Source organism: Pelecanus crispus, chromosome 22 (genome assembly GCF_030463565.1).
Source record: "Pelecanus crispus isolate bPelCri1 chromosome 22, bPelCri1.pri, whole genome shotgun sequence".
NCBI lineage: Eukaryota > Metazoa > Chordata > Aves > Pelecaniformes > Pelecanidae > Pelecanus > Pelecanus crispus.
The window spans coordinates 1394844-1409165 of NC_134664.1; the positions used below are offsets into that span (position 1 = coordinate 1394844).

Genomic DNA, 14322 nt, shown 5'->3' on the forward strand with positions numbered 1-14322 from the left:
GGGACACCCGTTGCCATGGCGACCGGGCACTGCCGCCGGGGCTCGGCGCGCGCCGCGCAGTTCCCACGGAGCGGCCCGAGCGGTGGCGGCGGCGGCGGCTCCGCTCCCTCCGGGGCGGCGGGAGGGACGGGATGCGGTGCAGTGTTGTGCTCTCGCCTACCAATATTGCACTCGTCCCGGCCTCCCGCCGCACCGGGCTACGCCGGTGGGACCGGCCGAGCACCGGGCTCCCCCCACCCTCCCCACCCCCGCGACGACCACCGGGAGGACGGCGAGGGACGGAGCCGAGAGCGCGGGGCGGGGGGGGGGGGGCAGTGCCCGCTGGGGGCAGCGGGACCCCCCAGGAACCGGGCGCAGGCTAGAAAACACGCAAAACTTTATGGCCAGCCTTCGGGCAGGGACCGCAGCAGCGGGCAGCGCCCGGGGCACGGCGGGGGGGGGGGGGGGGGCAGCCCCGCCACCCGCGGGGCCCCGCTCACCCCGCTGCCGGCCGCACGCGCCGGTACCGGCAGTGCAAAGTCCGCGGGGGGGGGTGTGGGGGGGCCGGGAGCCGGGCCCGGCCGGGAGGGGCTGCGGGGCCCGGAGCGCCCCTGGGTGCCGCTGGCGGGGGCGGAGGGGGGGGCCGGGCCGGGCGCGGCCGCTCACTCGCGTCCCTCCAGCAGGAACCGGCGGAAGGGCTCGAAGTCGGTGGGGATCGTGTCTGCGGGGCGAGAGCGGGGGGTCAGGAGCCGGGGGGGGGGGGGCAAGCCCCGGTAAAGCCCCCCCGGCCCGCAGCAGGGGGAGGGAGGCGATGCTCTGCCAGCTCTCGGCCCCCGGCCCGGTGCGGCGGGGGCCGCGGCGGGGCCGCGGCGGGGCCCCGGTGGGCAGCCCGGTGCTCACCGTTGCAGCGGTACTGCAGGTTGGACCAGATGATGTTCTCCTGGGAGAAGCAGAAGACCCCCAGCCGCCCCCCGCGCATGGTGGTGTCGATGATCACCCCGGAGTCGGCCACCAGCCGCGGGCCCTCGTACAGCCGCACCCTGCGGGGGGGGGGAACGGCCCGGCCCGACCGGTCAGCGGGGCCCCGGGACCCCACCGGGACCGCACCGGGGCCAGCGCCGGGCATCCCGACCCGGGGCTGGGGGCACCGGGCTGGGGCCGGGGCATCCCGCCCGGGGCATGGGGGGGGATGGGGGCACCGGGCTGGGGCCGGGGCATCCCGCCGGTGCTGGACCCCCAGCCCGGGGCCCCCCGTCCCGGGGCCCCCCGCCGTGGCCGGGCTGGAGCCCCCCGCGCCGCCCCCGTGCCGGCCCCGCCGCCTTTGTCGGGCGCTTTGCATGTGAAAGGCGCCGGCGGCCGGCGGGGTCGCCATGGCGACGGGACAATGGCCGCGGGGGCCCGGCGGGGCGGACGGGCCCGGCCCGAGGAGCCCCCCCTGCGGCGGCCGCCCCGACGGGATCCTTAAAGGGGAAACGCGGCCCCAGCGGGGCAGGACCCCTCCCCACGGCCGGCACCCCTTCACCCGTGTGGTCCCAGCGGGCCTGGACCCCATCCCACGGCCGGCACCCCCTCACCGTGTGGTCCCACCGGGGCTGGACCCCACCCAACAGCCAGCACCCTCCACACCAGGGTGGCCCCACTGAAGGGGAGCCCCTCCCAACGCCAGCATCCCCCACCGGGGCTGGGTCCCACCGGGGCTGGGTCCCACCGGGGCTGGGCCCCCTTCCCCCAGCCAGCACCCTCCCCCTACACCAGCCAGAGCAGCCCCCACCCCAGCAACCTCCATGTCCCCCCTGTTCCCCGCTCACCTGATGTAGCCCACCTGGGGCCTGTGCGCCAGCTGCCAGCGGTAGGACGTCTTGTCCCGCCAGCCCACGTTGCGTGGGTCCTTCCAGAGCAGGCGGACGTGGTTGGGCGTGTGGCCCGTGTGCCACAGCGCATTGCGCAGGTGCTCCCCAGGGCCCGTCGAGGACTTCACCGCCTGCGGGTGCACGGGGCATCAGGGTGGGACCCGGCCGGGGCGGCCCGGCCCGGCCCATGGGGTGGCCAGCACCCACCTTGAGCTGCAGCCCTGGCTCTGCCACAGCGCGGAAGGGGGTGGCCTGCCAGTACGTCTGCTCCGTTTGCTTCCACATCACCACGTAGAAGCTGGCGCTGTCCTGGTAGCTGAAGATGAAGCCGGCGTAGTCATCGTCGGTGACGGTGTTGACGTGGAAGGTGCCCTCGAAGTCCACCCCATTGAAGGCCGTGTAGCCTACAGACAGGCAAATGCTGCAAGGAGCCCTCTCCCCCAGCACGGGACCCCGCACCCCGGCTCCCTCCAGCCCACCCGTCACCCCTTTCCGGGGCAAAGAACCCACCCTCATCCCCCAGCGCAGGAGGATGGGAGTAGGGGGGCTGCCCCACGGGGTCTGCAGGTGGGACAGCACCTCTTACCGACAGCCAAGCCCGGGTCACTGTTCATGGTCTGCACGATCTCCATGCCCTGTGGGGCACAGCTGGGTGAGGGGCGTCCCCAGCAGCCCCGGGGACCTCCTGGTCCCCCTCTGCTCCCACCCCGGCAGCACGGTCCCCAGAAACACGGGGGGCAGCACCCACACCTGGTTGAGGACAACCCAGTTGGGATCGATCTGGGCATCCCCCTCAGGGTCGAGGATGACGGTCTGGTAGGCACGGAAGTCGGTCAGCGTCACCTCGGCGCTCTCAGGGCACACGTCCAGCTGGTCCACCACCGTGTCGTTGTCAAAGTCTTCCTCGCACACGTCACCCACGCCGTTCCCTGGGGACACGTGCCCCGGTCAGGGCCCGGCTGAGCCCAGGCGGCTCTGCCTCCTCCCCCCTGCTCCGTGCTCACCGTCCGAGTCCTTCTGGTTGGGGTTGGGGATGAGGCGGCAGTTGTCTGGGCCAGGCGCCACATAGTCAGGGATGCCATCGTTGTCATCGTCATTGTCACAGTCATCCCCCAGCCCATCGTTGTCCGAGTCCAGCTGGGAGCTGTTGGGGATCTCGGCGCAGTTGTCCTTGGTGTCCTGATGCCCATCCCCATCGCTGGGAGCGAGAACGGGGTCAGAGCAGCGCCATAAACCGGGGACCCGGCACTGCATCCCAGCACCCTTGCCAACCCCGAAAACCCCGTTGTCCCCCCTCCTGGGCCCCCAAGCTAGGAACCCAGTTCTGCCCCCAGGGACGTGATGGGACAGGACGTGACGGGGAGGTGACCCCGCAGCAGCGTGGTCCCCACCTGTCCTCGTTGGTGTCACAGATGTCTCCTACCAGGTCGCTGTCCATATCTGTCTGGAGGAGACCAGAGCCCTAGGTTCAGCAGAAACCCCGGGGCGAGGGGGCCCACCCATGCTGCAGGAGGACCCCCCCCCCGCTGGGCAGGGTCCTGCATGCCCGGGCCCCTGCCCCAGCCTGCGCTGCCTGGCCCCGGCCATACCTGAGTGGGGTTGCTCATTTCAGGGCAACTGTCACAGGCATCCCCGACACCATCCTCGTCCCGGTCCGTCTGCAGAGGGTTGGGCACCTTGGGGCAGTTATCCAGCATGTTGGGAATCCCTGCAAGGACAGCGCTGGGTGGATGCCCTCACCCCCCAGCCTGGCGTGGACAGCATCCCCGCTCCGCGAGCGGCCCCAGCTCCGTGCAGGCAGGCCAGCCCCGAGAGCCGCTCACCGTCCCCATCAATGTCATTATCGCAAGCGTCCCCCTCGCCGTTGCTGTCCGTGTCCCGCTGGTCATTATTGGGCACGTTGGGGCAGTTGTCGCAGGCATCCCCGAAGGAGTCGGTGTCTGAGTTCTGCTGGTCCTTGTTGGGGAAGAGCCGGCAGTTGTCCTGCGGGGAAGAGGACAGGGATGCCTGCGCCGCAGTGACTGGCAGACAAGAGGCCACAGTCCCACGCAGGTCAGGGCGGGAGGACATCTCCTCCAGCACACCACGTAAATCCATTCCAGAGCCTGCTGATCCCCAGGAGAAGTATCTTGAGAGCGTCAGCACCAAGCCAAAGGGAAAAGCCCTTTGCCAGAGCTGCAGGCACGTCCCGCCCACCCAGCACAGCCACCTCCACGTTCTTGATGCCATCGCCGTCGGCATCATCGTCACACTGGTCCCCAATGCCGTCGTTGTCGGCATCCTCCTGCCCCGAATTCGGCGTCAGGCGGCAGTTGTCCTGCAGACACAGGCAGTGTTAAAGACAGCGAGGGGACAAGGTCCGAAGCACAGCCCTGCCACGGGCTCCCCAAGCCCTGGCACCCCCTGTGCGGGGATGCCGCCCTCCCTCTCCGGGACACCCACCTGCTTGCAGTGCTTGTTATTGTCGATGCAGGGCAAGGGCTCGTCCGGGTAGCCATCGAGGTCTGTGTCTTGCCCACACACGTTGCCGTTGCCAGCCCAGCCCACGTTGCACTGAAGAAAGAAGAAATCAGGGGCTGGGAAGTGGGGAAGGGCCCTGGCAGAACCAACTGCTGCCCGTGCTAATACTCCCTGCACCCTCCGGCTTCGCCGTCCTCCTGCCCCTGTCCCCCACTCACCGCACAGGAAATTTCACCATTCCTCTCGAACACGCAGAAGCCGTTGATGTCACAGGGGTTGGAGGTCGGAGTGCTGCAGGACTTCTGTGGGACGCAGCCGGATGTTTGATTCCCCACAAAGCCCGACTTGCAGGGACCACACTTGTAGGAACCCTGGGAGAGAGAGGGCAGGGGCAGGATTAGGGGTATAGAGTGGCCACAGACGCCAGGCAGGGGAGCGGGGCAGCTCTGCTCACCAGCGTGTTGGTGCAGATGGAGTTGGGGTCACAGCCCCCGTTGTTTCCATCGTTGCATTCATCAACATCCGTGCAAACCTGCGAGCAGCGCGGGAGAAACGGTCACCCGGGGCCTTTCCCTGCCTGCAGCTCTGCCCATGCCTGTGCCCTGCCCAGGAAAGCTGCTCTCCTCTGGCAGGCACAGCATCCTCCGCCCATCCCTGCAGCTGAGCAGCCCGGTGGGGACTTGGCTAAGTCCTGTGGCACCACACTCACCTGCTTGCTGGCCCTCGCGTAGTCAGCCCCCACACCGGAGACGGTGTTGCCCTGATAACCGCGGGGACAGGGCTCGCAGCGGAAGCCAGGGGCTGTGTTGATGCACTTGGAGCCAGGGAAGCAGGGGTTGGCATGAGCGCACTGTGGCACGGGGAGAGAGAAAGGCTTCACCCTCGGGCACGGCGTCCTGCACGTCAGGGTGGCCGCTGCCCTGGGGCATCCTGGCAGGGCCCTTCCCTGGCTTGAGGATGCGTCCGGAGAGGGGAAGCATCGTCTGCCTGCGCTGCTCTGGCAGCGCTGGGGCTCAGGCGTCGTCTGCTGACCCGCCCCGGGTGCGTGCCCACCTCATCGATGTCGGCGCAGTGCGTGCCATTGCCCTCCAGCCCCGGCGGGCAGGGCCCGCAGCGGTACCCGGGGTACTCGTACGTCTCCATGCAGTCCACACCGCTGAAGCAGGGGCTGGGGTTGCAGCGGGACCGGTGCTCGTGGAAGCCTGAGAAGAGGAGGGCCAGGCAGGGGGTGAGCCGGGGCGGCCCTTTGCCCCCCGAGGTGGGAGCAGAGCCTTGCCAGCACTCACCGCAGACCTGGCACTCCATGATGGTGTTGCGGATCAAAGACATCTCCTTCACCTGCAAGGCAGCAGAGCACCGAGAGTCAGGGGGATGCAGTGTGCTGGCTGGCACCCTGCTCTTGGGCAAACCCAGCCCCGGGAGAGCTGACGCTGCCCCACCGCCTCACCTGGTCCCTAATGTCTTCCCGCAGCTCTGTCAAGATGCGGTTGAAGAGGGTCAGCTGCGTGACCAGCGCCTTGGTCTGCTCTCCTGCCAGGAGCAGAAAGGACAAGGTCAGCCCTGGGACAGACGCAGCCTCCCAGGGCCGTGGGCTGGGGACTGCTCTGCCCCCCAGCACTGAACTGGGAGGACAAGGCAGCTGATGGCCCTTCCTCCTCCTCCCTGGTCCACACAGGTCCCCTTCCCATGTAGCACACCCGTGCCCTCCGATCCACCCCCTCCTGGGGCCCTGCACAGGCGCTTGGGGCACTGCGACAGGCTGCGGAGGGTTTTCCGCCTCCGTGGGGCCCCAAACACTGCCATCGCCCTCACGCCAGGGAAAGGGGGAAACAGAGCAGGGACTTACCCAGGATGGATGCCAGCACGCTTGTCACTGCAAGGGGAGAGACGAGAGATTACCGGATGCTGCCATCAAAGCCCAGCAGCCTCACCTTGTGTGGTCGCTCGTGGTCAGCGTGTGCACAGCGGGAGCTGCCACCTACGTGGGGACGCCTGGACCGGGGGAGGCAGGAGCGCCCACCCCTCTGCGCAGCGTGCTGTCACCTCCCACCTCCATGTGCCACAGCACGTGGCATGCACGGGTGACCCTGTAAGCCCTCCATGCTCCCCCTGCTTGGCACAGGGCACGGACGTGCTGTTACCTGCAGCGTGAATGGACTCGTCTCCTTGGAAAGGGCACTCGCTCAGGGCCCCAACGCGGCTCATGGACCCTCCCAGGATCAGCTTCATCGACTCCACGAACCCCTGACGTACAAGGGGAGACGCAGTCAGCCGGGGGGGGGGGGGGTGTCTGCCTGTCCTCGAGGGCGTGTGGGGGGGGGGTGTCTCGGCCCCTCAAGGGGTCCCAGCACTCACCTGCATCCTCTGGTAGGCCTTCTGCCCTGTGCGCACCTCGATGGACTCCACCTCTGCCAGGGGGATCTCCGACAGCTCGGGCAGCCCCACGCTGGAGTCCGTCTGCTTGCAGTCGACGTAGAGCTCCACGCTCAGCATGTCCCCGCGCAGCCCGCTCAGGCGCACGATGACAGTGTGGCTCTGGCCATCTGCCACGTGCGCATGCTGCAGGTTGACTGAGTGCAGCTTGTTGTCTTCCCGCAGGTAGCGCACCAGGACTGCGGAGGAGCAGGAAGGGGCCGTCAGCTCTCCCCCCGCCGAGTGCCGGCAGCCCACCGGGATCCGCGTGCATCCCGCTGCTCTGCCCAGCTGGCCCCGCGCACGGCAGGAATTTGACCTTCATTTCTCTCTGAGCATCACAGCAAGGCCGGGGCCAGCACGTCCCCGCGCAGCAGGCACCCACCTTTGTTGATTTTCCCCACCACGGAGACCTCCAGCCACCTCGTATTGTCCTTCTTGGAGTAGAGGCCGAAGAGGGTCCCCCCCTGCTTGGGAGGCAGGCGGAAGGTGGAGAGGAGATAAACGTCGTTGACGGTCAAGAGCTCCATCCGGATCTTGTGCGTTATGCTGGCCATCTGCCGGGCCTCGCTCACCATCAGCAGGTCGATGACTGCGGGAGCCAAGCACGGGGGTCGCATCCTGACCGACAGCCGCGGCTCCGGCCGCAGGGGCGCGGGGATGCCCGGCGCGGGGCACCGCGGCCCAGCCCGCCGGCAAGCCCGGCCAGACCGAGGGGACGGGGACGGGGGGGCCCTGGACCGCCGGGCCCCCGGGGGGCACCGGGGAAGCCCCGAGGGCTCCGGGCCCCGCCCAGCGCCGGCCCCGCGCGGTGGCGCTCCAGGACCGGCCGCGCCGCCGAGAGCGACCCGCGGAGCCCCCGCCACCGGCGGGACCGGCGGCCCGGAGCCTGCCCGGCTCCCGCGCTCCGCAGCCGGAGCTTCCCCGCGAGGGCGGCTGCAGCGCTCCGCCGGTCCCGAGCATCCCGCAGCCGGGGCGGGCAGGGCTGGGCGAGCCGGTCGGGCCCCGCGGGATGGCGAGCGGAGCGGGGCCGCAGCTGGCGGGGGGCCGCGGGGGCAGCGCGGAGCACCCCCCCCCCCCCCGCCCCGGGGCCGGCCCCGGCGGGGAGCAGCGATCGCGGCCGCCCCGCCAAGGCGCAGCGGGACCGGGAGCCCGTGGAGGGGCGGCCTGGCCCTCGGCACCGGCCCGGGGCGCTCCGGGGAAGCACGGAGAGCCCGGTCCCGCCGCCGCTCGGCTGCCCGCCCGCTCCGTGCAACCGCGCCGGGCGGACCGGGAGGAGCCCCGCTCCCGGGGCCAGCCCCAGCCGCGCACCGCGGCCCCGGCAGCCCCCGCTGACCCCAGTCGGCACCGGGACCGGCGTCCAGGCGGCTCCCGCGGCTCCCCGCCCCGAGCTGCCCCCGGGCAGAGCCGGGCCGGGGGGTGCCGGCGGCCGCCCCGAGCTGCGGGGATGAATGCCCCTCTGTGCCCCGCCGCCCGCAGCCCGGCGGCCGGACCTCCCAGGGCGCGCAGAGCCGCTGTCAGCCGCCCCGGGCCGGGGAGCGGGGCCGGGGAGCGCGGCGGGGGCGGGGGGGGGGGGGTCCGGCCGCCGCCTCCCGGCTGGCAGCGGGGACGTCCCGTCCGCCTCGCCCCGTCGGGGCCGCCCCGCCGCCGCCCCGGGAGCAGCCTTACCTTGCAGCCCGTGCCGAGCCGCGCCGGCGGCGCCCAGCAGGAGCAGCGCCAGCAGCGCGCCGAGCGCCGGGCCCCCCGCGGCCGCCGGTGCCCCCATGCCGCCGGTGCCGCCGGTGCGGAGCGGAGCGCGGCGGGGCGGGGTGGTGCGAGCGGGGAGGGGCCGGCGCTGCCGGCGAGGAGGAAACAAAGAGCCGTCAATCACGGCCGCGCATCCCGGGGACCCCGGCGGGCGCTCGGCCGCGGCGGCCCGGCCGCAGCCCCGCCGGCGGAGAGGAGCGGGGCGGGGCGCGGCGCACCGGGCCGGGGGCTGCGGGCGAGCCACCGGCCGCCCTGGCGCTGCCCGCCCCCGGCGCAGCTCCCGCTCACAGAAATTGAGTGTGGCAGGCGCCGGTTCACCGGGAGGTCAGGCAGTCTGGGGCCGCCTTCTTGCGAGCCGGAGCCGCCCCAGCAGCGCCGGAGCATCCCAGCCCGGGAGAGCCGGGGACGGCAGCCGAGGGCGCGGGGCCGCTTTGCCAGGCGTGCCCCGGGCCGGGCCGGGCCGTGCCGCCGGGGCATGCGGAGCCCCCCGGGCCGGGCCGTGCTCCCCGTGCGGGAGCGGAGCGAGCGGAGCCAGCCCGCCTGGAGAGCGCTCAGCGGCATAAATCAGCGCCGGGAGCCGGCCCAAGCCCCGAGCAGCACAATGAGCTCATCCCGGGAGCTCCTTCCCCTCCGCCCCGGGCTGCGGGGACAGGGAGCGGGGGTCGCCGGGGGACCCCCCCTGCCCCGCCCCGGTGCCCCCGCGGGCAGCGCCCGGGCCGGGCCCCCGGAGCCCGCCGCACCGCCCGGGGATGCTCGGGCCGGCCCCGCCGCTCCCCGCTGAGCGCCGGCCAAGGCGGGCGGGCGGCCCCGGCCGTGTTTACTCCTGTTTGCCCCGGCTCCATAACAACGGGCCGGGCCCAGCCCCGCGCCAGCGGCTCGGCGCTCGCCAGGGTAACGGGGGGGCAGCTCCCGAGCCGCACACGCGGAGTTTCCCCCCGCCGCTGCCAGCGGGCTCCCGCCCCTGTTTGCTTTCCATGGAAACGCGCGGAGCGGGGCCGGGCGGGGCGGGGAGCGCGTCCCGGCCCCGGGGAGCCGGCAGGCGCAGCCACCCCCGCCCGGGGGGCTCCGCTCCGCTCCGCCGGGCACCGAGCAGCCCCGCTCCGGTGCTGCGGGAGCCGCCCCGCGCCGGGGGCGGGCGGGGCCGGCCCGTGTGGTTCCGGGTCGGGCGGGAAGATGGCGGCGCCCATGGAGCTGTTCTGCTGGGCCGGGGGCTGGGGGCTGCCCTCGGTGGACCCCGACTGCCTGGCCGTGCTGGTGAGCGCCGGGGCCGGGCCGGTGCGGGTCGGTGCGGTGCGGTGCGGTGCGGTCCGCCCGCCGAGCCGCCGCTCCCGCCGCTCCCCTCTCTTGCAGACCTACGCGCGGTTCACGGGGGCGCCGCTCAAGGTGCACCGGGTCAGCAGCCCCTGGAGGAGCCCCTCCGGTAAGGGCCCCGCCGGGGCTACCGGCAGCGGCACCGCCCGCCGGGACCGCCCCACGCTCCGCCCCGGCACCCGCCGTGCCCCCCGCCCCATTGCACCCCCACCCCATTGCACCCCCCGTGCCCCCCGCCCCATTGCACCCCCGCCCCATTGCACCCGCCGTGCCCCCCGCCCCATTGCACCCCCCGCCCCATTGCACCCGCCGTAGCCCCCGCCCCATTGCACCCCCCATGCCCCCCTGCCCCATTGCACCCCCCGCCCCATTGCACCCACCGTAGCCCCCGCCCCATTGCACCCCCCGCCCCATTGCACCCCCGCCCTATTGCACCCCCGTGCCCCCTGCCCCATTGCACCCCCCGCCCCATTGCACCCACCGTAGCCCCCGCCCCATTGCACCCCCCATGCCCCCCGCCCCATTGCACCCCCGCCCCATTGCACCCCCCGTGCCCCCCACCCCATTGCACCCCCCTGCCCCATTGCATCCTTCTACTCTATTGCACCCCCCCTGCCCCATTATACCCCCCGGTGCCCCCCGCCCCATTGCACCCCCCCGTGCTCCCTGCCCCATTGTGTCCCCCACCCGCCCCATTGCACCCCCCAGTGCCCCTGCCCCACTGCACCGTCCTACCCTATTGCATCCCCCTGCCCCGTTACACCTTCCTACCCTATTGCACCCCCCTGCCCCATTGTACACCCCAGTGCCCCCCACCCCATAGCATGCCCCATTGCACCCCCTGGTGCCTCCCACCCCATTGCATGCCCCCCTCACCCCATTGCACCTCTCCACTCCATTGCACCCCGCCTTGTCCTGTTGCCCCCCCCTTACACCACTGCACCCTTCCGACCCTATCGCCCCCTCACCCCATCGCACACCTCTACCCCATTGCACGCCCCCCTCATCCCATCGCACCCCCCTCGTCCCAGCACACTCCCCGTGCCCCATCATGCACAGCTTTCATCCTCTCACCCGCACCCCTCGTGTCACTGTGCCCCCCTGCCCCACCTTACACACCCCCCCACCCCGCCACATGCACCTCTGTCTCGCACCCCCTCACCCGAGCGTGGGGGCCCTTCACCCTGGCGCAGCCCCCCTGCAGCCCTTGCCGGCGGCGGGCTGGCACCCCGGGCACCGCTGCCTGCAGCCACCCCTCTCCTGCCCTCAGGGTGCCTGCCTGCGCTGAAGACGCGGGATGCGGGCACCATCTCCAAAACGCAGCAGATCATAACTCACCTCAGGAAACAGGTAGGGGGAGGTGAGGGGCACCCCCTGACTCGGGCTGGAGGGCACCAGAGCCCCCCTGGCAAGGAGGGGGCTTTGTGGCAGTCGCCCAAGAGGCACGGGCAGGATTTGCCACTTCCCCACCGGATCACACTGTTGCGTTTGCTCTGCAGAAGTATAACGCTGACTACGACCTCTCAGCTACGCAAGAGGCGGACACGCTGGCCTTCGTGTCCCTGCTGGAAGAGAAACTGCTGCCGGTGCTGGTGAGTCTCCCTGTGGAAACATCTCGGGGGGGCACACAGGGAAAGTGGTCTCACCGGGGACTGGATTTGCTCCCTGGAGCGGTGCCGGTGGGCCCGGGTGTGCTAGGAGAGCCAGAGAACGTTGCAGGCAGCAAAATCCCAGGGCTCTGGAGCATCAGTAGCAGGGATCAGGGTGCTGCAGGTCTTGTGGTGGGTTGTGCAGCCGGGGCTGGGGTCTGGCCTTGACCTTGATGCTCCCTCAGCCCCTCGCGGTCTCCGAGGCATCCAGTCCTGTGCTGGGCCCACGGCGCCTGTGTGAGCAGCGCCGGGCACAGGGTCCATGGCACCCGCCATGGCAAAAGGCTGCGCTGGCTCCAGCCCCACCGTGGCCTGGGCACGGATTGTTCTCTGCTGCAGATCCACACCTTCTGGGTGGACGCAAAGAACTACGTGGAGCACACGCGGAAGTGGTACGCGGAAACCATTCCCTTCCCCTTGAACTTCTTCCTGCCCAACTGCATGCACAAGCAGCACCTGGAGCGGCTGCAGCTCATGTGGGGAGATGGCTACATGGAGGACGAGGAGAAGCTGGAGAAGGAGGTGAGGGGATGTGGTCTGGGCACGGCAGGTCCTCGCCAGGTGCCCAGAGGGACCCACATGAGGCCAAAATCTTAATTGGGGTCCGGGGTTCACCCTGGCTGAGCACCCCTTCCCACTCCCCTTAGCACCGTGGCAGTCTGCTGCGTGGCTGGGTGGGTGACAGCCCTCTCTCTTCCTCCTCCAGCTCTACCGGGAAGCTCGGGAATGCCTGACGCTCCTGTCCCAGCGCCTTGGTTCCCAGAAGTTTTTCTTCGGAGACTCGTAGGTGGCCGTAGGGGGAAGGTGCTGTGGGGCCTGAGCACTCCCTACACCCAGGCAGGACCGAGACCCCGTGGTCTGCGGGGAAGCTGGAGCCCGTGCATGGTGCTTTGGGGGTGGGAGAGGCTCGCAGGGGACAGGGCTGTCCATGGTGGCACGGAGTGACGCGGGTGGCAGGAATTAAGGCTGCAGGAGCTGCCGCCACCCCTGGCAGGTCTTTCCCCATCTCTTGTTGGAGCCAGCAGAGCTGCTCCAGAATGGGATCATCCTGCTCCCCCCCATCCTCGCCTCTGGGGCTGGAAGCAAAGAGCCCTCCCGAGGAGGAGGAGGAGGAGGAGCCCCTTGCCATCCCCTGGGGTGCCGGGGCCTGGGGGTGGCCGATGTGTCCAGGTGGCTTTGGGTGGGGATGGGGGAGGAGGCGGGAGGGACCGTGACCCAGTCGCATGTCTCTGTGCCCCAGGCCGGCCTCCCTTGACGCCTTCATCTTCAGCCGCCTGGCGCCGCTCCTGAAGGCGAAGCTGCCCAACGGGAAACTGCAGCAGCACCTGAAGTCCCTGCAGAACCTGTGCAACTACTGCACCTCCATCCTCAGCCTCTACTTCCCCTGGGACGGAGGTGAGATGCGTCCCCCCCCCCCACCTCGCCCCATGGGCTCAGCGTGAGCTGTCCCCACTCCACAGCCCCGGTCTCCCCCCAGGCGAGCCCCCAGCCAGCACCCCGCGGACTGCGGGCGCCGATGGCGGCGAGGCAGAGGAGGACCCCCACAAACGACGCAACCAGCTGCTGTCAGTGCTGGTGGGGCTGGCGGCCATGCTGGGCTACGCCTTCCTGAGCGGCATCGTCTCCATCCAGCGTGGCGGCGCGGGGCCGGCTGGCCGCCAGCCCATTGCCCTGGAGGAGGAGGAAGAGGAGGAAGAGGATTGAGGAAGAGCTGCACGACTGTTCCTCCTCCGGTCACTGGAACTGACTTTTTATGCCGGGAGCCTGGCAGCATCGCTCCCTGTGGGTGCTCCGCTCTGCGTCCCACCAGGAATCGCAGTCCTCTCCATGGGGAGCGCGCCTGCCATGCCAATAAACCTCCCTCTCTCCACCTTGCGTCCTCCCAGCGAGCTCAGGGCCCTTCCCAGTTTCCCCAGTTGCACAGACTGGAGCGCTGCAGCGGGCACCAATGCGCTGCCCCGTTGCATGTCCTGCTTCGCCCCAGTACCGCACCCCGCATCCTTCCTGCAGCTCTGCCCCTCGTCCCCAGCCTTGGGGCTCTCTGGGGATGGGGCGAAGGGGAGACCTGGAGGTTTTTAGTTCCTAAAAGCATCTGCGAGCATCTCGGCAGCATCCCCCATCCTTTCTCCGGCAGCTGTGGGGCTGAGCCCTCCATCTCCCCCACCCTGCGACATCGCTGCCCTCCGGCTGCCGGGCAGAGCAGGCAGCAGGTTCTGCGGGGCTGGTCCCTACCACGCTGCTGCCAGCCCGGCTTCCCCGAGAGCCGCAGCGTGGCCGGGAACGGTCCCTGGCCAGCTGCCTGCCGCAGCAAAAACCAGCAGCAAGGGAAGCCCGGGCTCCTCGGCAGGACGCGTTCCCCAGCCCGGGAGGGCAGGAGCGCTCCGGGCTGCTGGAGGGACACCCGGAGCCCAGCTCCCCGCAGCAGCGCGAGCAGGGTGGCGAGTGGCCGCAGCTGCAGCAGGAATCCCTCCAGTGCTGACAGCAATGTTTGCATTCCTCTGCACCTGCCAGCAACGGGGAGTTCCTCGCAGCTGGCACTGCCAAAAACATGTGGCACGGTAAGCATGGCACTGCAAGCGGCGGCCAAGGGTGCGTGGGCTGCGGAGTGGGGCTGGGGGCGGCCGCCCAGGCTCCGTCTGCCCCAGCAGCCCCACGGTGCTCCCTTGGGACGCCCAGCGTGGGGCTCAGCCTCGGGGCTGGCCATGCTGCCGTGGTTTCCTCTGGCCGCTGCTGGTTTACGAGCGCGCAAATGGAAAATCGGTGTCTGGCCAGGCTGGCCTGCGTGCCGGCTGCTGGGCGGCACACAGCCCTCGCTTGTTCAGCTGCCGGCTGCTGCCGCCACCGGCATCCTGACACCGCTGCTGCGGGCATCCTCGGGGGCTGGCTGGCCCCGGGCTGAGCTCCCCCGGACACGC

At 70.9% G+C, this 14322-nt stretch overlaps 2 protein-coding genes across 2 annotated transcripts; one reads left to right on the forward strand and one right to left on the reverse strand.

The window, feature by feature from the left end:
• Positions 1-641: 641 nt before the first annotated feature.
• THBS3 (thrombospondin 3) lies at positions 642-8466 on the reverse strand. The gene is made up of 23 exons (XM_075724425.1): positions 8370-8466; positions 7087-7293; positions 6645-6901; positions 6431-6533; positions 6136-6162; positions 5737-5819; positions 5576-5627; positions 5343-5491; positions 4999-5139; positions 4744-4821; positions 4508-4660; positions 4272-4382; positions 4039-4146; positions 3653-3812; positions 3419-3537; positions 3221-3273; positions 2834-3027; positions 2580-2758; positions 2416-2464; positions 2037-2233; positions 1788-1960; positions 880-1019; positions 642-700 (listed from the first exon to the last, which is right to left on the reverse strand). Exons 1-23 carry the CDS (start codon positions 8464-8466, stop codon positions 642-644), a joined length of 2889 nt encoding a protein of 962 aa, XP_075580540.1.
• A 1154-nt stretch (positions 8467-9620) lies between these two features.
• Positions 9621-13111, forward strand: MTX1 (metaxin 1). The gene is made up of 8 exons (XM_075724437.1): positions 9621-9701; positions 9798-9867; positions 11029-11108; positions 11258-11350; positions 11747-11929; positions 12114-12190; positions 12648-12802; positions 12885-13111. Exons 1-8 carry the CDS (start codon positions 9621-9623, stop codon positions 13109-13111), a joined length of 966 nt encoding a protein of 321 aa, XP_075580552.1.
• Positions 13112-14322: the final 1211 nt, after the last annotated feature.